Source organism: Podarcis vaucheri (assembly GCF_965113315.1).
Source record: "Podarcis vaucheri genome assembly, chromosome: 1".
Lineage (NCBI taxonomy): Eukaryota > Metazoa > Chordata > Lepidosauria > Squamata > Lacertidae > Podarcis > Podarcis vaucheri.
Genome location: NC_138759.1, coordinates 35,227,531 through 35,251,189, shown reverse-complemented (window position 1 = coordinate 35,251,189; position 23,659 = coordinate 35,227,531). Strand labels below are relative to the sequence as shown.

General features: G+C 40.1%; 1 protein-coding gene across 11 annotated transcripts in view; it reads right to left on the bottom strand.

The window, feature by feature from the left end:
- RALGAPA1 (Ral GTPase activating protein catalytic subunit alpha 1) overlaps window positions 1-23,659 on the bottom strand; it is a 129,522-nt gene that overhangs the window by 24,458 nt on the left and 81,405 nt on the right. For all 11 annotated transcript variants that reach the window (XM_082213280.1, XM_082213284.1, XM_082213286.1 and 8 more), the window contains 6 exons: window positions 17,097-17,961; window positions 15,077-15,148; window positions 13,246-13,369; window positions 11,136-11,291; window positions 2,808-2,966; window positions 1,370-1,497 (listed from right to left, as the gene is read on the bottom strand). In XM_082213280.1, coding sequence (XP_082069406.1) covers window positions 1,370-1,497; window positions 2,808-2,966; window positions 11,136-11,291; window positions 13,246-13,369; window positions 15,077-15,148; window positions 17,097-17,961 — 1,504 coding nt within the window. The remainder of the gene's footprint in view (window positions 1-1,369; window positions 1,498-2,807; window positions 2,967-11,135; window positions 11,292-13,245; window positions 13,370-15,076; window positions 15,149-17,096; window positions 17,962-23,659) is intronic.

Sequence of the window (23,659 nt, the reverse complement as noted above, 5' to 3'; positions counted from 1 at the left end):
CTATTAGCAGCATTTCCTGAATTTTAATAAGATAAATGAAGTTGAGCAGATCTACCAAACTATTTTATGTGGCATTGCTAAGGCATAGACAGGTGCCTCTAAGAAGGTAGATAGAAGGACCAACACAACTCCACAGATAAGCGGATACACGCAGATGTATTTTATAATGTATGTTGGTTATTTCTAAGCAAATTTCTCTTATGTTTCTCCTCAGCAAGAAGCAGCAGCACATCCTGGTCTCCCTTTACCCATCTCATTCATCAACAACATGGCAGATAATGTCCTCCCATACCCATTTCCCTGGAGTCACCAAGTGAAATCCAACAGCGTTTGTGTGTGCGCCGATAAGCTATGGCTGATGCACTAGGAATTCTTCTTCCTCTCCTACCCAGTGCAGTCTTTTGAATGCACCTGAAATCTGCTCTGAAGGTCAGGAGCTGAATGCAGATTTGGGGGAGGGGATGCTGTGGGGTCTGTGTGTGTGTAGATTTTTGTTTTGGGGCGAGAAGGATGATGAAGTTCCATTGTGAGAGTGGAAGTGTGCTCACTTGACACCAGATTTCTCCCATTAATGTGAATGCAGTCTTACTGCTGTACATAGGGTGCAAGACATCTGCCTATTTTAATCAACATTTCCTTTACAAAGTATACGGTACTGGTTTTAAATGAACTGACTTACCTCATGTTTTCATTTCAATGTATGCTGATTTGCTATTGAACACTTCCTGAACAAAATAGTACCACTGTTTCCAGACTTCTCTACAAAAATATGCAGTCATGTTGGTATTATAACAGCTTAACATCCCATGTGTGTCACACAATCATGCACACCTCTCCTCGGTCAACAAAAGTACAGTTCAGGATTATGAGAATGAGTATAGTCTTCCCTAGGGAGCCTTGTTACTCTGGCATAGGTGTGAGGAGTTTAGTGGTACATCTAAACCAGTTCACTCTTTCTTTGGTGGGTGGGAAAAAGCTGCAATTCCTTTTGCAACAGGGAATTAAAATGGCACAATCTTTCCCCCCAATGACAATATGCCTAACGAAAGGAGAAGACTATTACTATAAATTTAGTATTACAGGGGAAAAAATATGTCAACAGTACTTCTACTACAAACATATCTTTAAGTACTGTTAATGCATTAATCCAGTTGAGCTTTATATTTTATTTCTATTGAATATTTTGTTACCCTTGTGCTTTTGCTTTTTGTTTTTTTCACAAAACCCCTGCACTTATTGAACTCTTCAATATCAATCATGGGGTGAAGAATAATCCTTGATGGATTTATTGAAAATATGTCCCACTGTGTTCATGGGGTCTACTTCCAGGTAGATGTGCACAGGATTGTAGTCTTACTTAAAAGGATACAAGTTTTGGTATAATGGAATGAGTGACTTCAGTGCTCTGCTTGCGTTTATAGCTGTTGCACGAACCATAATAGGAAGAATTTTTCCATTCACAATAGCACCATCAAACAATGGACCAAAGAATGGGACCTGAATCAGGAAATTGAGAAAGCCGGCCATTAAATCATTCTTTTCTATAACAATTAGCAATCAGCATTAACAAAGGATTGCTCAGCTAGATCATTCTTCTCACCTTCAGTTAATCACAGTAGTTATTCAAAATACTCTAAGAGATGCTGCACCTTATAAAAGTATACCGATATGATCACTTGATATTATCAGCAAGAAATAATCCTTCTCCTTATTTTGCTTTAATAACCATTTGAATAATTTACCTCATTCAGGCTTAGTTTAATGCCAAAACCAAATAATGATCACGAATGCCATGTTCTTGAAGGTCAAAGTCTGAGTGAGACTGGAGAAGGGGAACATTTGCTGAAGGGATATGATTACTTTGAAAGAAAATTGCTAATATAAGTTTATGGCCCGATGTTCATTAGAGAAATCTTAACATACAACTAATGAGCAAGCAATCACAATCACCTGTTGGGATATGGCTGCATGATTAAAAAAAGAGAGTCCTGATTTAGCATGGAATGGCACACATTTATGCTGTATGCATCTGCTAAGTATATAGGCTCTGACTCAGGAATATACACAACCAACACTGGATTGGATCTATCCGGTCACCCAAATGATAGTTGGTACTATCATGCTACAACCCAAACAATTTGTTGAATACTGTGCCAAGAATCCTTCTTGTCTTTAACATTCCTGCACAAATCTCTGGCATCTATGCACACAAGCCTGGTTTAGACATACATTTCTCAGCTTGCTAAACAATAGTGTAGCAGCAAGGAGTGAGCATAGGACATCATGCTCTCCTTTCACTTCTTCCCCCTGCCGCCTCCTTTCATCGGTGCACTGGTCCTGGTTAGTTTAAACTAAAGTCTCCCATGATGTCTGAAATGAGAAACTCTGATTGTAAATTTACTAGCCAGGACCTTAAAGCACTATTTGAATGCGGTTCCCCTTTCTACTTCTTGCACAGCCCTAACACACTGCTATAAACTAAATGTCATAGTACATAATTCTAGCAGCTACTATCCCCTTGGGTTATAGCCATTTGGCTCTGCTGAGACACCAGCTCCTTTTGGCTTCTCCTCTCCATGAAATGTTTCCATCTAAGTTGATAATTTTGTAACATTAACAATTAGGGCTTGAATTTCCTTACTTTCCTTTTCTCTCCCCATCCTCTTTTCCTCTTTTGCCATTTTTAAAAAGATTGTAAAAGTCTAGGCACTGCCTTGTTTGTTTTTGCTCTTATATAAGCCACTCAAGAGATTCTTTTCCCTGAAGAGAAGGATAAAACTGCATTGAATAATAATAAAAAAGCTTACTTCTGGTTTTTTCATAATCTGTATACTGAACATATAATTCTTCATTGGATATATAACAATGAGCACATCTCCGAACTCGGTAGGAATTATTCCTCTTCTGTAGTCTCGCGTATGTTCTGACCAGACAATGTGAACTTCATCATTTCCTAAATGTCTTAGCTGAAACAAGAAAAGTAACAAATATGCAAAAGGATGTAAAATAGTGCGGAATCTGAAAAATCACTAAGATAAGAGGATGGAACCCATTTTAGATTGAATGGGTCTCATTTTAAGACTGGAACAAAAAACTATTTCAAGATGAGGAGAGAACTTTAAAAATCAGACGTGTCAGTTTTAAACAAACAAGTTGCCCACAAGTTCTTCAGCTAAGTATCTCATTGATTCAGCTTTGGCTCTTCAGTTTAATTTGTCAGCTTTCACTGTTATATATCATGAACTAATGGAGAACATACTTCTCATAGACAAAACCTTTGAATATTAACTCTAGCAGTGAAATCGTACACATATTTACTAATAATTTACTAATAAGCAAACCACACTCTCATCAATGGGATATTCTCCAAAGTAAGGATTCCAAATATTGTATTTTAGAATGTTGCCATTTACTTGATTTCACACACACAAGAATCATAATTGACTGTCACCTATTCTAAGAAAGTCTCCAGCACACATAGTTGCTTTCCTAAGGTCCTCTAATGACTGACATAAGACAGTTTCTTGCCTTAACAATTACAAAACTTGGCAAGAGTTATTAGGTTTGTTATGAACATTCTTACCCAAAATATGGAAGTGAAACAATTTTGAATGACAATGATTAGTGAGTTGAACTTTGCTTCTAAGAATCAAAATTTTACTAGTCTCTCTCTCTCCCCTCCACCTCACACAAGAATGTGTGTGTGTGTGTGTGTGTCTCATCCCATGAAACCAAATGTTGGAACATTCAGGTTACACAAAAGAAAGTACTTTTTCACAAACAGCATAGTTGGAATTGATGCTTGCCAGCTGCATTTAATGTAGAATTTGCATGTTTATATAATAGGGCATGGGTAGGCAAACTAAGGCCCTGGGGCTGGATGCGGCCCAATCGCCTTCTAAATCCAGCCCGCGGACAGCCCGGGAATCAGCATGTTTTTACATGAGTAGAAGGTGTGCTTTTATTTAAAATGCATCTGTGGGCTGCAAAATATAGTCCGCCCCCCCCACAAGGTCTGAGGGACAATGGACCAGCCCCCTGCTGAAAAAGTTTGCTGACCCCTGTAATAGGGGATGAGCCTACCCGCCAACCCCTCCCTTTACACCTTGCCCAATCCTTTTTTAAAAAATGATATTTATTAGAGGTTTGAAAGTTACAGAAAAAAGAAACAATAAAAAATTAAACAAAATAAAACAATACCTTACAATAGATCAAAAAATAAAAGAAAAAACAATACAGCAAAACAACCAGAAAAACAAAAACATTTAAAAACACATCCAATATTCTGTATCTTTACCTTTCATTTACTTGTTTCATCGACCTCCTCCCACCTCCCTTTTTTGTATTCTAGTTCAATTAGCTATTTCGGCAAATCCTTTCCATCTTTCTCAATTTTCGTTCTATAATTTATCTTAAGACAATATAACCTTAAATTTTCCACTAACAATCTATTTTTGTCCATTAACAGTCCATTAACAATCTATTTTTACTTAATTGTTTATAACATTTCTGCTAAAGCCATATAACTTTATTCCAGCATCCTTCTAACATTCATTAATTTTGCAATATTTCTGTAAATATACTTTAAATTTCTTCCAATCTTCTTCCACCGACTCTTCTCCCTGGTCTCGGATTCTGCCAGTCATTTCTGCCAATTCCATGTATACACCTTGCCCAATCCTTTCTCCTGTTATAGCTCGCTCGCACAACCCTTAACTTTCTCTCCTTCATTCCCCTCCACAACTAGGGGCGCGGGTGACAGTGCTGGCAGTGTGGGGAGGATGTGGATGAAAGGAAGACACGTGGAGGCAACAATAGGGAGAGAGCATGGCTGGTGCTCTGGGAACGAAACAAAGAAAAGCTGCATTCTAAAAAGCAACCTCTTTGCCTCATATCAGCAGCCGACTCCTTCACCCTTTGCCCTGAGGGTAGCGCTGGTGCTGGCAAGGGGAGCAGGATGTTTGCTGGGGAACTGCCCTGGACTGTCTTGGCTGTTCCACTGGGATCCTGCTGCTGGGGGTAGGGAGATTTAACCCTTTGACCTTCCTGAGCCCCCTTTACCTGCTATTTGCATTAGAGAAAAAAGCCTTCCACTGGAATTTTCCCATGCAAATAGCAGGCACAGGTTTCCTATATGGACTGGGACTGCAGGGAGGGTAAAAGCCCCCTTACCCTGGGTCCCAAGGTAAGATGTAAGGTAGCAAATGGAACTTCATCAGCCCAGGCCCAAGGGTACCTCCAGAAACCTAAGAGGAATAGAAGGAAACAGTTGTGGGACTTTCTGCTCCTGGAGGTTCACCAGTTGCCCAACTTACTAGTTTTCAGAAAGCAGGTTTTATTTCAGTTTGTTTTTATATGATGCTAGTGGATGTTTTGATCTGCAGCTATTCAGTCTAAATCTGACTTTTTGATATACAAGTTTTTGTGTAGCTGTTGTCACACTAGGTTTTCGTTTTTATTCTGTGGCAATTTTATTGATTCTGTAAACCACTGAATACAACATCACTTAACAGCAACATCAGCAACAACAAGAAACAAAAACACAAACATCTCATAAGATGTTCAAATGTTGAAATACTCAGCGTTTAGGGGAAGACTGTTGTATCTGTCTTCTGGACTGTGCCTGGGTACTATCTAATTGTGATTGTAGCCAATGCCTCTTTGCCCTGACCAAGTACAAGACAAAACTTCCCAGAAAAAAAGGGCTTCTTCTGCCGCCACCACTGCTTTTCTTTTATAACTTCTCTTTTCACCACTGATAGTTCTTTCTGCAGGAAGGGTTGCTACCACAGTGGCGTAGCGTGGGTTGTCAGCACCCGGGGCAAGGCAAGTAATTTGCGCCCCCTACCCCGTGGATTTGCGCCACCTAACCCCCAGATGTTGCGCCCGGTGCGGCCGGCCCCCCCTGCACCCCCCACGCTACGCCACTGTGCTACCATAATGTCCTGTGTCTGTGACTACTGTAGGTAGAATGGTAATCTACAACAATGAAGATTAGTTTAACTATTTCTTCTGCTACAGCACAGGGTTACAATTTCTACTCCATCACTGAACAAACCAACAAATTGGAAAAGCAGAGATATCTGAAATTTCATTTTAAAAAATCGAAATACTTTAAAACATTCTTACTTTATAGCCATCACCATGTGTCAGCTTTCCTAATAAGTTTATGTTAACTGAATACAAAAGAAATGTGAAATAAATATAACCAGAAGGGACGATCAAATCTAATTTGATACATTAATGTCATATGCTGTACATGTTACAATACCAGCCAGAGTTAATACTAAGCTGCAGGCTATACTGAGATTTCCAAATGGCAGATTGTTCTAAGTGATACGAAGTATAATTGAAGTAATAAACGATAGTAAAAGCAAAGAACACTGGCAGGAAGAATTCAAGTATTTACTTAAAAAAATTAAATAAGTTAGTTTTGGAAAGAGAAGACAACTGAAATAATGCAGGGCTCAATTTACAGAAAGTTCCTTTTATTTATCTATTGCATTAACCCTTGAACTCTTGCCAGAATTACCAGTAATGTGTAGAACCTACTGATCTAAAGAACGGATGAGAAAAGACATTACAACTTCCTGAAGGCCATGAACTAGCTAAGGGTTTTGCTTTTGTAATTCCAGTTCTGACTTCAGGAAGCTTTTCCTGTGCTAAATTGCCAAACTGCTTTTAATACCAGGGGTAGGTGGTTAAAAAGTGCTCTGGTGATTTGTTAGGGGAGAGAAAATGGAATCTGGAAGAAAAAAGAGGAAAACAAAGTTTTCTGAAAGCACACGTGTTGCTAAGAACTGGGACTGTATCTATGATAAATCTTCAAAAGAGGAAAAATAAAACCATACACATGCACACACATAATAGCAGGAATCTAAGGAACCCAACACATCAAATATGGCATACAGAAGGGGGATTCATGCTTAACTATCTCAAATGGCAACTGTCCATGAGGCATAGCAAATAGCTTTTGAAATTAAGGGTCACTTCCAAAAAACAGCTAGTTTTATAAAATGGGAGTGTATTGCTCAAAGGAATAAAAAGAGAAGGCCCAAGCCCTTTAGCATTCCCAACTCAGATATGTATGGCATGTAGTTCACTTCTAAAGATAAAATTGGTTATACTCAAAGGTGGTATTCATTTAAGTTTTACTCATAAGAGGCCCATTAAAATTAATGAACATGACTAAGGTTCATTGATTTCACTGGGTCTACTCTTAAAAAACCTTAGTTGAGTACCATCCCAAGTGTGCATGATTTGAACCAGAGGTCCTGATTCTCCACTCCAGATGTGTACAGACTGATTGTGAATATTCAGCAACTAGGGAAGCATTTTTTTTACACGAATGATTCTTTCTTCACTTGTACCCTGTTATTCAAATCTGATAACTAGGCTGTCTAGAATTCCCTCTTTCACCCCCATCGAGTCTCTAAAACCCGAAATGTACATTCAGTCACAGAGTCAGCATTTGACTGTACTTGAGTAAGTTTTATCCATGCAGCTTGGAAACAAGATATTGCTTATGCAGCTTCGCTAGCTCCTTGTCTTTAGCTGTGTGAGCAGTAAAAAAGGCTCCAGCTTCAGAAATGAAGCTATGCTTTCATAATCTTGTGTAAGGAATTTGGAGTGGATGACACGGTGTATAGAAAAGATTATGGGCTTGGATGGCTAGACAGCAAACACACCCATGCTCCTAAATTAGAGCTGATATGACTGAGATGGATAGACTTACGGTTTCTGGCTGCCTCGTGTGGTGAGCCACTACACCACAGGTTGGAGCGTCTACATGGGCAGTGAACTATAGAACTAGTTTGCCCACCCAGTATGGCCACTGGATCCTCATGGACAAGAAAGCAGGAAAGATAAGTTTCCTGCTCCAGTTAAACCTTCCATAAATAACAATGTATTTGATGGGTTTCTGTATTCTTTGGTTGTTTTTCTGATCCTGTCATGTTCTTCAAGTCTTATCTTCTGGCTTCAACATTTAACTATGAATTCCTTTCTCCTGGTTCATGGCTCATCTCAGACCACTACTTATGGCTTAGCCTTGGCACAATAATTTTCACGGGAGAGTACAGTGGTGCCCCGCAAGACAAATGCCTCGCAAGACGGAAAACCCGCTAGACGAAAGGGTTTTCCGTTTTTGAGCTGCTTCGCAAGACGATTTTCCCTATGGGCTTGCTTTGCAAGACGAAAACGTCTTGCGAGTGTTCCGATTTTTTTCCGCTCCCCCCTTTTTCTAAGCCGCTAAGCCGCTAATAGCCTTTTAGCCGCTAATCCGCTAAGCCTTTAATAGCCGCTAAGCCTTTAATAGCCGCTAAACCGCTAATAGCGCTAATCCGCTAAGAGGGTTGCTTCGCAAGACAAAAAACCCGCTAGACGAAGAGACTCGCGGAACGGATTAATTTCGTCTTGCGAGGCACCACTGTATCATGTACGAGATGATATACGAAAACCCAGCCTGTGGTGTTAGATCTGTGATGGCTGTTCCACAGAATAAAAGAAAAATGAAGGGAAGGGGAGAAAGACAACTCCATTCTTATTCAAAGATGAATCTCATTAGATACTACTTTATTATTACTATTTTAAGGAAAAGTTTGATTGAAAATGTTTCAAAAGAACAAGTATGGAAGCAAGAAGGCTTCTATATCTATGTTATTTATTAAAAATATGCACTGATTTTGCAGGCAGAAAAAAACCTACAGTGCACTGAAATCAATGTTATACTGAAATTAATAGAACTTATGCCTTTGATTAAGTCCCATTTATTTCATTAAGAATTAAGTGTTTCGCCCAGTTCAGAATTGCTATCTACAAGTAGAAGCTGTGACCTACACACAGTCATAGGCCACTGTCTACAACTTAGCTCCAAAATGTGGAAAATAACCTACATGAACATCTAGTACATGGGGGAAAGGGTCCAAAACTAAAAGCTTGGTTTCATTTATCGTAGCCCATTCACGAAGTGTTGCACAACAGAAGATGCACAGGACTGGTTTGGATTATAAAAAAGAGCAACGGTGAGCCTCAGGCTTGCATGCTTCCCCCTTCTCTGGCACAACTGTTTGAAAGGGTTTGGAAGTTTTCTCTTCAGTGTTAGACTGACCCTTGAGAAACTGTGGTTAAACTTAACTATGATTAGTTGAAACAAGCCAATTTCAAGCCATTGTTCCAACTAACCATAGTGAAGGTTAACCACAGCTTAGGGTTTGGATGACATGTTAAACAAAGGTCATTTTGAAACCCAGAAATGTAAAATCATCTAATGGCTAGGCCAGAGGAAGATGGTGCAAACATACAGCACAGTGAGGCTTGTTCTTGTAAGGTTAAACCATGGTTTAGTGTTTCATATCTTAATGCCAACCAAAGCCTGAATGCACTTTATGAAGTGTGGCCTAGCTTGGACAAGGTCATCTTGAACAGTTACAAAAAATATTTAGCAGTGTGGCACAAGTTTTCAGGATACGAAAGAAAAATTTTAAAGAACGAAGTCTATTAAAAAATAATAATACAGAAAATTATTTACAGGATGAACATAAAATGAAGAGTCATCAATAATTGAAGCTAGCCAGAGGCATAGCTATTTCTCTACACTAACTGTTGACGATCTAATTCAATTACAAGTATTAAACTCCACGCTGAGGTCAACTGGCCTCACTTCTTCCAATATTACACTTCAACCAGCGCTCATTAATGTGTCTGCTGAATGGATTAGCACATCTGAAGATATATGTACAGAATAGAGGGGGCACAGTCTAATGATAGCCAATTGTTCATTTGTAATAGGGCAAATGTTCAAGGTCTCAACTTATTACCACTAATGTGGAATTTATTAAATTTAAACAAGGGGAAAAAATACCAATGGTGCAGAGCAGTTTATTCTTAGGGAGGTTTGAAAATAGCTGGTACTTGCTGATCATAGAGGTTGGCTGCAAACACATTTAATTATTGCATACCTATATATTTAAATGTTTCACGTTACATTTTAGATGTTAAGCATGAAGGGTGCATCCTCTGGCAACTCTGTGGGATATCAATTTCTAAATACCCTGGATTTTCCAGTTTTATGATACCTTGGAGGTAGATAAAGAAATGGGTGGATAGTCTGGAAACAGTTCTCTTTCATACTTTTAAACATATGTTGCTTCAAGCAGGTTATACTGACCAACTTAGCATATGACTCCCTCAGCTGACAGGTATAAGTAACTTGCTGAATCCTATCCATGATCGACATAGGGGATTGCAATTATTCTTCATGAAAATTCAATTCAGAATGGGGGGAGATTAATATTTCTGTTTGTTATTATGCTATGTATCTCTGTGTTTTTATACTGCAAACTGCCCCATGATCCTTGGAAGAAGGAAGGTCTAGTATATTTCTATACCACCCTTCATCTGAGGATCGCATGGTGGTTTACAGAATAAAAATTGTGTGTATGATAAAGTCTGAGTTGATTAAGATCCAACCTTGTCCTTATGTACATATTCCCTATCACTACAACAAATAGCTGAGTGAGATCTTTAGATGGGCCCCAGAAGATCACGGAGATGGTTGAACTTAACTGTAGTCCTATCCTAGAATCTCATGAACTGAGTGGGGCTATGCTTGCAGGACACTCCCACTCCTTTGCATTGCCATCATTCAGCACTGCCTCCCTCCGTATACCGGGGCTGGGATCTGAAGCAGGAAGCCTGCTCTGCAAATGTGTAGACTCCCCCATGTGATTTAGAACTCTGTAAGTCATTGTTCTGGCAAATAGAGCAGGCAACAATATTCATACCTCCTTCTTTCGTCTTCCAATATATGTGGAAGTGTGTACACTGCTGAGTGCTACAATGCACTACAGGGCCCTCTCTTATTGAAAGGATCAGCTGAAACATGTTGGATCTTTGTACCAAAGCTCCTTTATGATAGGAAGCATCCTTTAAATTTATATCAGACTAGTATACTTCTTATCTAGAAGCACCAAGATACTGTATTGACTGTGATGAAACGTGGCAGAGTTGATTTGTCAACAGGTATGAACAGCCAAAAGCCGCAATAAGATCTCGAACCCTTGAATAAATTATTTGTTCTTTATTCCCTGGTCTTATTATCAACCTAAAGGATAAGGTAATTTCAAAACACCTACCTTTTTTGTTAAGGAGTCATCTGAATCAGAAGGCATTCTAGTTGATACATGAAACATTACTTCCACAGTAGAGGTAGCAAAATATGGAGTGGTCAGTCCAGTGCTTTTGTTTTTTTGCAACCCTCCCATAAAACCACAATGGTTTGTGAGGTTCACCTAAAAAGCACAGAAATCATCATCACATTAGAAAAAGCTTAATATAAAGTCCCACACATGCCTCTCAGAAAAGCATATAAAGCACTTAGATGTGAACTGAGCCATTGTTACCACTTTACTGTGTTGAAGTACCAAAGGATCCTAATTAACCAGAAATAAACAGAAAGCCAACCAACTCTATATAAGCACGAGAGCACCCCAACATACTTGACACATTAGTACTTTCAGTTTCAGAGCCTAGAGGAAAGAGGCTTTAGGAAGAAGGGTGGCAAAATTGTGGAAACACTATCAGAATCATTTCTATGGCATGTTTAAAATGTGAATTCTATGGTGCCAAATGATTATTCCTATTTGCACCATTAACACATGTATAGAGACAGAAAATAGATGGCGTGAGGCCAGCCTGATGGTTTAATACGTCCCATTTGCCGAGAAGACAAGACCTAAGAGACCAATGAAAGGATCACCTCCATGTACCCATGACAGGGCATGCCGTCAGCTCATTCCAAAGGAAAAATAATATATCCTTTTAATACTGAACATATACAAAGAAAAAGAAGAGATGGGAAGAAGAAATCCTTGGGAGCTATTGACTAGTATTGAACCCAATATTTGTTCAGCAGGCATGCTACTAGTTGAAGACTTGCCATGTAATTTTATGGTTCTGTTGGTGGACTCTTTACAAGGCACCAAATGCAAATTGCATGCCTGGGTAAGGGGCCTTGATTTTCCCCAGCACGGGCTGACACAGCACTCTTGGTCAGGCCCAAACACTTAATGTCAATTACTATATGGTGCAGATACACATTGTGTTTCAACCTGTGTAGATGGGATCTGTGTGGGATGAGGATGTGGTTTGCCACAAAGAGCAGGGGACACTTCTTGGACACTCAGGCAGCTCTTGCGTGGCCACTGCAAAGGGTTTTTGCCTCATTGATTTGTTTACTCTTTTTCTCTATCCTAAGGCATGTTCCTAGCTATGCTCTTGATTACAGAGTCTGTATAATTCTGGCAAACCTTCAAATACACCATCACCCTGTACCTAGTTCTTCCAGGATTCATTTGGCCAGTAAATAAGGTTTCAGTTTAACTATCTGAGAACTTGGATGATTAAAACTATTAAGCTTTGAAGAACTTGATGGAAACATTGGGAGGGGCACACACTGTAACCCTAGAGTACTGAAGAGGACTTTGCTCTGGTCTAATGTCCTCTGCAGTTATTTCCATCGCCACATCAACATACACACAATTAGTGTTCTAATGGCTGCTTTCAACTCTCTGGCTGTTGCCCTGCTGGTACTTGCACTTCTAGGTGCCAGAGATCCCAGCTGGAGGATAGCTACCCTTCAGCTATCCTCTTGTTACCCTATCTAGGGATAATGGTAAGATATATGAATTGCAGCATTTGTGCAGCAAGATGGAGCCGATTTTCTCCTACACTTACATGATATTTTGGTCCTAGATTCTGAACAATCAGGACCAGTAAACCAATCAGATACTATCTTCCTACCACTGGACATGAACTAGCAGATTTCACAGGCATAATTGCTGGAAGTTACAGCATATTTCTGAGAGATTGTCAGAATGTTTGTGAAACCAACTTCCTCCTATCCCCAATTTCTCATATCCCACCACCCAAACAAGAATTTTAAGGGGAAAGTGACCTAGGAAAGACTATGCATTCTTCCTTTTATATCACTTTGAGAGTCCTGATGGAGAGGGGGTGGAAATCCCACTTCAGGCAGCAGGCTGGTATCCTCGACTTTCCATTCTCCTGAAAGCTCTATAAACAACTTGTGAACCAGGCAGAATATCAACTCCTGGACAAATGTTCTAGCCTGCGGGACACAAGAGTTCTTTCTCACCAGTCTTTGGATGAATTCCTCAGTAGCTACTATTACAATGGTAACATACAGTCAACCTGAATGACTACAAAGAACAATAAAAAAGGTACCTCCCAACCAAGGCCTGCTACAAAATCCTCGTAGGCTTGGCTTCCTCCAGTATTAGTAAGAATGGAGTGTTTATCCTCTTGTCCCTCAGCAACATAAAATACTGCGATTTTGTGAGTCTCTCGGCTGTAAGACACAGGACTGCAATTACATAAGAATGTACTCTGAAGTCACTAAAGAATGAGATATGCAAACAGAAAAGGGGCGATAACTGCAAAAAAAGCAGTGTCTTAAATGCTTTTTCTTCTAACATTTTTACACTTATCACTTCCCTTCTTCACTGAAGGTATGCTTATTAGACTGGTTTCCTTTAAATGCCTGCCTATATACAGCAAGCCTGCAACTTATGACGTGGTTACATTCCAGGGATTGCACCTAATGTCAAAATTGCGCATAGTCAAAACACACTGGATTCAATGGTGGGTGGGACTATTAAAGTCTCTCTCCCTGGATGCATGCCCCCTTTCAATTTTTTTGCCAAGTTCATAAAGCTGAACACTCACGTTAAATGTACCGTATTTTTCCGTGTATAAGATGATGATTTTTGCTTAAAAAAAAATAAGGCAAAAATTGGGTGTCGTCTTATACATGGATAGTGAATGCAGAGGGGGCAGCAGCAAGCAGGAGATCGGCAGCGGCGATTGGACGGGTGATTGGTGGCTGCGGCAAGACCTGCTGATGATTGGCTGTGGCAAATGGGCAGGCGATTGGCAGCTGTGGTGAGGCGGGCAGGCGACTGGCGGCTGTGGCAAGTGGGCTGTTGGTGACGGCGATTGCGCAGACAATTGGCGGCTGCAGCGAGGTGTGCGATCGGCAGTGGCAAGCGATTGGCAGTGGCGGGCAGGCGGGTGAGCGATTGGTGGAAGTGACCTCTCCCACCCCCCAAAAAAGCTAAACAACTTAATTTCGGGTTAAAAAAATAGGGGTCGTCTTATACATGGGGGCGTCTTATACACAGAAAAATACGGACTTAAGTTCATGGCTCAGAATAATGGTTCGTTTGTAGTTGCAATGGACAAATTAAGGGGTAACAGAGGTGTAAGGAAAACACTGAGAAAGTTAAGAACTCTTGAACATACTCTTACCCAGGCTTCCTCAACCTCGGCCCTCCAAATGTTTTTTGGCCTACAACTCCCATGATCCCTAGCTAGCAGGACCAGTGGTCAGGAATGATGGGAATTGTAGTCTCAAAACATCTGGAGGGACGAGGTTGAGGAAGCCTGCTCTTACCCTTCCATGAATCTAGTCGGCAGATATGAACACACAGATTTCAGTAGCAATTCCCCATGCATAGTAATTATCATTGAAGATATGAGCAGGCAATATGCTGAAATGCTACCTGTTTTGTTTATTGGTAAATTGTTCAATAAAAGTAGACGCTTCAAATAAAATAAAAACCTTCAGTACTCCTTAATTTGAGCAACTGCCCTCCAAAGGAATTATTCAGTCTTGAGGGAAATAGTTCTTCCCTCGCTTCTTGGAATACTTCACCTGCAGTCAGCTTCCCTTTAAAGCAATGTTGGCTTAAGCAATGACTTTACTCCACAGCTAAGAAATTACCTACTTTTAACTCTTTTTACAGCTTTATGGCTTAGACCACCAGTAAACTGAACTGAATTAAAATTAACTACAGTGTAGGAATTGGCACCTCAATCTTAAAGACAATTATTTCCTATTTAATAGGAAATCCTGGAAATTGATAGAATTCGCACCCTGATCACAAACACCATTTCTTGAAACACATGCTGAAGTAGAAACCATTAGCTACAAAAGCATTTTCAACAATGAGATGATTTAACACAGATTAAAAAGAGTTCATAGCAGGTAACTTGCCATTGTCTTGAATCCAAATTTCTAAGTTCTCGAAGCAGCTTTTCATTTTTTTTCAGAAGATGAAAGCTCCTCCTAGATAAGGAAATATAACAAATGTTTTCATTGCCTGTGCAATGACAGATATAGGACAGCACAAGGCATTTTCAATTCCATTCATGCAATCTCCTACGGTTTTCTTGCCTTTTGTAAGACATTTTCCATATCAAAGATGAATAGATCTTTTAAAAATAATATATACATATAGTTATTTTTTTATCCCAGGTGGTCTTCTGCATCCTTGTTAGCGACTTGAACATAATCCCTACTTCATTCCCCTTCTTCCCATTTAATCTGGAGGGCTGAACAGGACTCCCTTTGGTGCACATAAAACCTGCTCTTTAGTAGGCCAGGCGATAACTGCTTAGTGATAAAAAGGTACTTCCATGCCAGCCAAAAAACACAACAAAAAACACTGAACTGTAGGCTGCAATATAACAGAGTAAGCAAAGCCGAGAGGTTCCCCCAGATTAGCTATAGAATTTTAAAAGCCTAATGATGTTACTGTAAAATAGCTATCTTCCACTTACTATTTGTACTTCTGGCACTGCTCATAAAACCTGTGAGCGGAGGACTCCTAAGAACAGTGCCAACAAAAGAGAATAGTCTGCTTTGACAAAAATAACATGTCAAGGAAAAGGAAAAGGAAAAGAAAGAAGTGGATCTGCTGCAGAAATTTTTAGCTCACACTCTCTCATAAAAAACAGTATGTTTTTAAATTGAGATTTCTAGATTTTTGTTCATATACTGATGCTTCCCCCAGGGAAATGTTGTCCATAATAGATGGGTTAATTAAGTATCTGCTAACTGTATTAAAACCCTTTCATTTTGGAACCTATGCAGAAGTAAATAATTGTAAATGGAAAAAATGCTTTAAAATGTTTGATTTATTAGCTCTTGATTCACAGTCAAGATTACTATAAATCAAGCAGAAGAAATGGCTGTTTTTTGTTTGTCTGCTGTGTGATATCTGCATAATATTTCAAGGAACAGTCTGCTAAATTTTCTTATGCCATCATTTTACATATTGTCCTAGAAGCTTACACATAACCCCTCCTTAAAAATAATGTCCATAAAAACAAACTGCTGACCCAAACTTTGAAATACGATCAGTCTTGACTAAGAATAAAAGGTGTTAAAGGTGCCATATAGGAGTTCAGACTAAGAACAAAGAAGGGCAGTCCTCTATATAAATCCTAACCAAACTCTGTGAGGGGGGAATCAGTGCAACACAAAAAGCAAAATGACCTCCCTTCCTCTGCTGTCTATAGGGAGGGATGAAAATGATTTTCTGCCAGTCTGTTGCAAGTTTATCAGAACACTTAACTAAATTAAGCATTGTCAGAACATTTAATAACACTAAAAGCAATTATAAGCTGCCCTTTAACAAGACAAAACACAGTTAAATTTTAATGCGACAACTGTGGTGATGGTCACAACTTAAGATACCTTTAAAAGGAGATTAAATAAATTAATGGAGGATAATGCTATCAGTGGCTACTAGGCATGACGGCTATTATGCTCCGTCCGGAATCAGAGGCAGCAGTTGCTGGAGAACAACAGCAGGAGAGGGTCCTCATGCCCAGATCGGTTGACCACAGTGTGAAGCAAGATGCAAGATGCCAGAATAGATAGGACTTTGGTCTCATCCTGCAACGCATTCCTGTTTTTTTCTTAAGACATTAAGGGAGATATGAGGCTACTTCAAAAAACAGCAGTCCTGTATCTCCTTCTCTGCCCTGCAGCCCCTGCCCCAAGGTAACCTCTGATAATACAAAGCATGTCATGTCTTTGATTTACCCTACCCTTGCTCATTTGCATGGGAAAAGTCGGTGGGTCAGGGAAGTATTAGTTGAGGAGGACAAATGTGCTGCTGCTCTTTTCAGCAGCCACCACAGTTTCTCTTATAACGTCAACTTCAGTTCTGAACAGTACAAACGAAAGAGCAGCTAGTCTTTAACAGTGAATAATGTTATCTTTTTACCTTTTATCCCAAGAATTCATTCCCAGAATACTAAGAAGCAATCTGCAATAGTAAAATGATGAAGAGGGCTTCTGCGGAGTTGGCTCATCCTGCTCCATAGCCTTCATATTTAAGTCATTGAAGTGCTTTTCAACAAAATCTCTCTCTTCCGTATGTTGCTTAAGGATTGCATTAATTACATCATGTTCCTGCTTCTCTGAAACACACAGAGGTTGAAGAGCAGGAACATTGAGCGATACACCTGTCCTCTGTAAGCACTCTGGGCTAGCGATTCCTATATACTGCAAGAGCTCATCAAGGACATCCTCTTCGTCCCTAATTGTGTCCCATGTTGGTACAGTCTCTCTACATCTTTTTTTTACCTGGAGTGCAATTCCATCCTTTACGCATACTTCTTCTACATACACAGTAGGTTCTGACACATCTTCTGGCTTCTCTTGATGGGGTAGTGAGAGGACAAAAGAAGTTGGTTCAGATAAACCACAAAGAGGTGGAGGTCCATACAGAATGGCAGAATCCCAGGAATACTTGCCAGAGAGATCACGCACTATAATTCTAACATTTGAATTAGCTGATGCAAGCCCAGCAGACAAACCGCCTCCAGGCATGTTTTCTTCCGCTCGGATTTGTATACAGGAAACTAAAGTTGTTCTGTTTAACACGAAGAACTGCAGATTGGGATTCTCAAAGAGCTCAGGAGAAAGTTCAAGGCTTTCACTGTAAGGATTGTCGTTGTTTTCACACACTTGACTCGTGAGCATAGCAGGTCCCCCGCTCATGGGATAATGGCCTAAATGGTTTACCAAATGAGTGATCACAGTGCGAGCTGCCACAGAGATCAGTCCTTGTTGCATGTGAGATTTTACTGCAAAACAAAGGGCAATAGATTAAGTTATATAGATAAAAAATTTAAAATGCTGGTTAGGCACAAAAAGAAACATTTAAGTCTGAGGAGTTCTGAGGTGACCTGCGTGAAACCAGAGAAAAACACATTCCCCTAGGGATCATGTGCACTCTCAAGCAACAGGAACAAAGAAGAAAAGAAGCACTTCGACGATCCAGTCCTAGGATTTCTGTGCCAAACAATAAATGCAAAACAGGCAGTATTATGTCAATGATGCTGTTATTATTTATCATTTCAGAAGGGCCTAAACTTTACTAAATACCGTACTCAGTCCCTGCTCAAGGATTACAAGTGAAAATGCACAACACAAAAAGAGAATGGAATGGAGAGAAAGAGAAAATTCATGCTCCAATTCGTAAAGTTACATAGCTGTTCTTATAATGGTTGCTTGGAATAGAAACAGTTCAAGGAAGTGAAGCGCCAAATGGCAGCTGGTCTCTCACCCGAGCCAATTTCAATTGCCAGGATGTTTGTGTTATGAAAACACAACTGTGTGAATGGTCACAGTTAATAGCGTAATTATCACCGTCTGTTCTCTCTACATTTCCTTCCCTTCTGGCTCAGGAATGGGTGGTGTGGTAAGGCAGGAGCCTCCTGGCAGCCCCACCACTGCCACATACCAGGACAGTGAGGGGTGGGGCAGAGTGGCAGTGAAGTTGGGGCAGTGCAGGTGCACCGGATAGGCTTGATTGGCGTGCCTGCCTTGCACCAGTAAGTGCCCTGACGCCTGCTTTTGCTTTTACTGTGCCCAGACTTGCACCCCCAGCAACTCAGGATAACATTTCAAGTAACTGATGAAGTGGACTCTTTCCCATGAAGTCTTATGCCAGAATAAATTGAGAGATCTTTAAGGTGCCACAAGACATGTTTTCCTGCAATGCTCTAACACAGAGCTACCCCTCTAGAATTCAGAGTATCACTCCGCTGGTACAATCCACTTGCAGAAGACCCCCCTACTTTTAATGGCACCAGACCATTTCGCAAAGGTTCCATACAAAGCCTATTTAGAGCACCATAAGAAATGCATATAAATGACTATTAAACTGCTTATGTGATGAAAACAATATTATTTATACAGTGACCAAATTCTATTATTTTATTGTTTAATGACTTTATATGTTGCCCTTCAGGCAAAAGCCCTCCCAAACAGATAGAGAAAAGAGAATTAGTTTCCTATACATAGCAGGATAATTCACTTTATACACAAAAGCAGGAACATTATGCTTCCATATAATTTACAGAACAACCCACCAGGCAATGCTTCTAGTAAAGACCCCCAGTGATCATCCTTTTACCCATCTACCTGCGAACCATTCTGCCATGCCTACATACCAATATTGTTTTTGGCGCCTAGGTCACCCCACCCTGGCTCCATCTCCCTCCAGGGATGTTCTGATTTCTCAGTCTATGTAACTTTATTCTAATGGATGGAAAGATTCTGGAATTTCAACAGCACTTTCTTAGCCACTGTTTATAGACTAACTGACTTCCTGTTATCCAGAGCCCTTCCCTTCTACAGGACACACAGTAATCCAACAGGCCATGGAGGATTATCTAAGAACAACAGAGGGGCTTCCTCTTCCTTTCCCTCTGATGGCCTCAGTAATGATAGTTGTTAGCTAGAGGGAAGGAGGCTCTCAGCTGGAGCTGCACCAAAGAATGATGCTTCTTTTCCTTACGGTAGCCCCCAGCATGCCTGCAAATCGCTTCCAGAGAGTTGGGGAATCCTCCCGAAAATATTCTGCACACAAATAAAACAGCTGAGGCTTTGTGCAGAGAGTTCAGGAGGAGGAGTGGGATCTGGATTCAGCTCTTGTCCCTGACAAACACCTGATTCACAGGATTTTAATATTGCTGAAGGGGCACTGCATGCATATCTTCAGCTGCTCAGCATGTGATCCTATGGATTCAGATAAGGTTATGCCAAGCAAATCCCACTTTTTGGATGCTCTCCAGAATCTATGGACTACAACTCCCACCATCCCTGGCTGTGGTTGATGGGAGTTGTAGTAAAAAACAGCTGGAGCGCTCCATGTTGCCTACCCCGATGTAAGTTATTTGAATTTAATAATTACCTGTAACACAGAGATTATACTAATGGTACATTTCTAGGTTTCACAAACAGCTTTTTGAACCCTTGAATCCAAATGCATGGTGCCTTGAAAAGCGCTGCCCATACTTTCATTTTTATGTACCGTAAATTCTAATAGCAGACCTCTTGTTGATTTTCTCCAATGATAATTTCCAAAAACTATCAGTGGCAAATTGCAACAGGGTTTCTTGCTTTATTTGTGTAGTTTGTGCATATTGTCAATGCATGACAGCTTCATGAGTCCATCTGATTTTTACTTTTCAATTGAGTATACAAGGTTATTCAGAATTTGATTAAGTGGTTGTCTTCATAAAAAACAACAACCAGGCAATTCCTTCCTCAGGAGACTCCTCTGTCCATATATCTATGGACCTATCATAAGGTGGTAAGACCAAAACCTCCCTTGGATGATAGGAAGGCACAACTTTCAAGCCAATTCTACGATTCTTTTCTTTTCCATTTTCAACACTGCTTTCAATCAATGGAAACAATGGACTTGGGGTGGTTCCTGAAAATCTCTGTTCTTCAGATGTCACCCACTAATTATAATAAAAGGGTGCAGCTCAGAGAGAGACAGCAAACACTGTTAAGGGCTAAATGTTAAAAACCAGAGAGTAACTGTATCTCCGAGACTCTGGCTTACAGTGACTCTGAGAGATAGTTCAGTCACCCAACCCTCTTTTCCCCACAGTACTTTATTGCTCACTCAGTCTTCTCACCACATCTGCACTGGCATAGTGCTATTCATACCATTTACTCCTATGTATGACTGGCATCAGTTATAATAAGTTTCTATAACTTCTGGATTTTAATAGTGCTTAAAACCCATTAATATATGATGAAAATAAATGTGTCAGGAGTCTTCCTCAGTGCTGGCTATTTAAGTTTTATAATTTAAAGTTATTAAATATTACATTTTATGTAACATTAAAAATAATATCACACTCAAAAAAGACAACCACAACATACATAGCAGAAACACGACGACAATTCCAGAAAGAAATACTGAAAGGCACCCAGTAAAAGAAAACAGGAAGGTAAAAACAGCATAACCCTACACTTAGAATTCAGTTCTATATCCATTTGCTTGGGGATAAGGCCCATCCAGTTTAGAGACTTAATGGAGCAGCTCCCTGCATCTATTTGTGCTGTCTATTTTTGCTGCAGCCCCACCCCGCCAAAGTGGCTTCTGCTTGCTGCGTATTTGGGTGCACTGGAGCACTCTGCACAGGTGGGGTTTCCTCAATAGCAGTGAAGTCCCCCGCACCCTCCAACGGAGGCTGGCAGATCTGGACAGGGTTGGGTGGACTGATACCTCCACCTTATCTAACCCACACCAATATTGTGAATCAGGGGTTTGGATTGCTGTGCCCCTTCTGAGTAGACATCTGTTACATTTTTGCCATTAACCACCAGCAGACTCAAACTGCTCAATGAATCTCCTGCCATACATGTATCATGAGTAGTGTGATTTGATTTACTATCAGGTAGAATGACAGGCAGATGCAAAGTACGTATGTTCTTACTCATGTAGTTAAAAGGTAGCAAGGGCTCAAAAGCAGATGTGCACAAGCCTTTCTGTTAAAGAAGGCTTGTGCATCTCTGAAGCTGGAGGACAATTCAAATGAAATGTATTTGCCAGTTTAGTAGCTGACAATCTGCTATCCTTTCAAACGTGGCTGAAATTTACTGCTTGAGGCAGCATGTTTCATGGTGGGACCAGCTCTGCTGCTGCTGTTCCATCCTTTTCGCTGATATTAACTCCTAGAGTTTCACATGTCTATTGCACCATGGGATTCAATATACTTGTTACTGGGTTTCAATGAGTTCTTAACAGTTATTCTTGGGTTTCAAGGCATACTCATCTGGAAGAAGCAACAGTATGCTTCACTTAGTACACCTACTAAAGCTCTTCCTTCTATTTGTCACCATGTCCACTTGCCTGTTTTGTAGAAAAACAGGGTAGCTGAAATTTCAGAGTAGTGCCTCTCAAAGCACTCTGCATTACAAGAGCTTTTATCCTGAAACACTTCTGCATAAGATAAAACAGATACAAGCATCCAAGCATCAAGGAAAGTAGACAAACACAGGGAGGTGATGACAAATCCAAACTAGGGTGCCCACTGTCCTGGATTCTTCAGCTTTAGTATCCTATAATGTACCTCAGTTTATTGGAAATGCACCAAACTACCTTTCCATATGCCTGAAATCCCTACCCAAAGCTCAGTCTCTTACAGGCAAGGATGTGCTATATTGAAAAGAGAAATGAGACTGGATCTCTCTCTTTCATGAAGTATTCTTCATATTACTGAATGTTGGAAAACCCAGTGGGCTTGCATCAACTGGATGTCTTGGGACTGGGCTATCATAGAGTCAACAAGACATATATTGGACATCTGGGGTGTTGAACTGGTTCAAAGCCCTGCACCTAGCCACTATTTCCACATATCCAGGATGTGTTTCAGGATCATACATTTCTGTTGTCCAGCAGTTGCAACAATTGATACCCTGATGGACCCAGTAAAATGGTCAGTCACACCAGGCAGCTAAAAATAGGGGGGGGGGGGCTGACCAGAAAGAGGGAAATACAAAGAGCCAAGGCTCCATTGTGAGCCTCCCAACATCTAAGGTTGGGTCTTGCTTTCTGACATGATTTTACCCGAGTACTTAAAAAAAGCTTTCTTTTCTCAATCGCTCTTAAGAGTTCCAGGAACTACAGATTGCTGGGGAATAGTGAAAAATACTTAGGTGATATCTGATATCAGACATACTCAGAAGAGACTTACTGAAATCAATGGACTTGTGTAAGAAGTCCATTGATTTCAATGGGTACACTCTGAGCATGAGTAATGTTGGATACCACCCTTAATATTTAATACTGCTAAACCAGCACTAAAATCCATGGAACAGTAGCTCATTAATCTGACCCAACTTCCTTGGAAATTATTCTAAATGGAAAAAGTTAGGTTACTAACTTATATAAAACAACACCACATACATAAATTTAGGGCTTTAACAAGAAACCAGAAGCATTAGTCCTGTGGGGAAATGTACAAATGAAGGATAGCAATGCTAAGGTTTTGTGCATGAGACATTCATTTAAAGAGTGGGAGGGGGGAGCTATTCAAGGTTGTCTTTTCAAATTGCCAGATTAAACAAATCACACAGCATTTGCTGCAAACCCATAATTACACATTATTATAGTATACAAAAGCAGAAAGGCACAAAAAGCTACTGCAATTCTCTACACTTGCAATGGAACATGTAGGGGAAGTTAATTTTGGTAAATACTTTAAATATTAGCTTTGCATAATATGTATAGGTGAAACTGTAATTAGGGCAGAATGAATCCTTCGATGTTTCTTTCATTCTGACCCTGCAGATGATTACTCTTTGCTAATAAGACCACAGCCATTTGACAAAAAGCCAACTACAGTACCTTGCTTCATTCTTCAGTAAATTTAATAATTACCGCTCCTCCTGCCAATAGTTCTCAAATCAGATTTGTTCAATCCAATACTGAGCTTATTAGAGGACAGCTCTGTGTTCAGAATTCTTTGGCCAAAA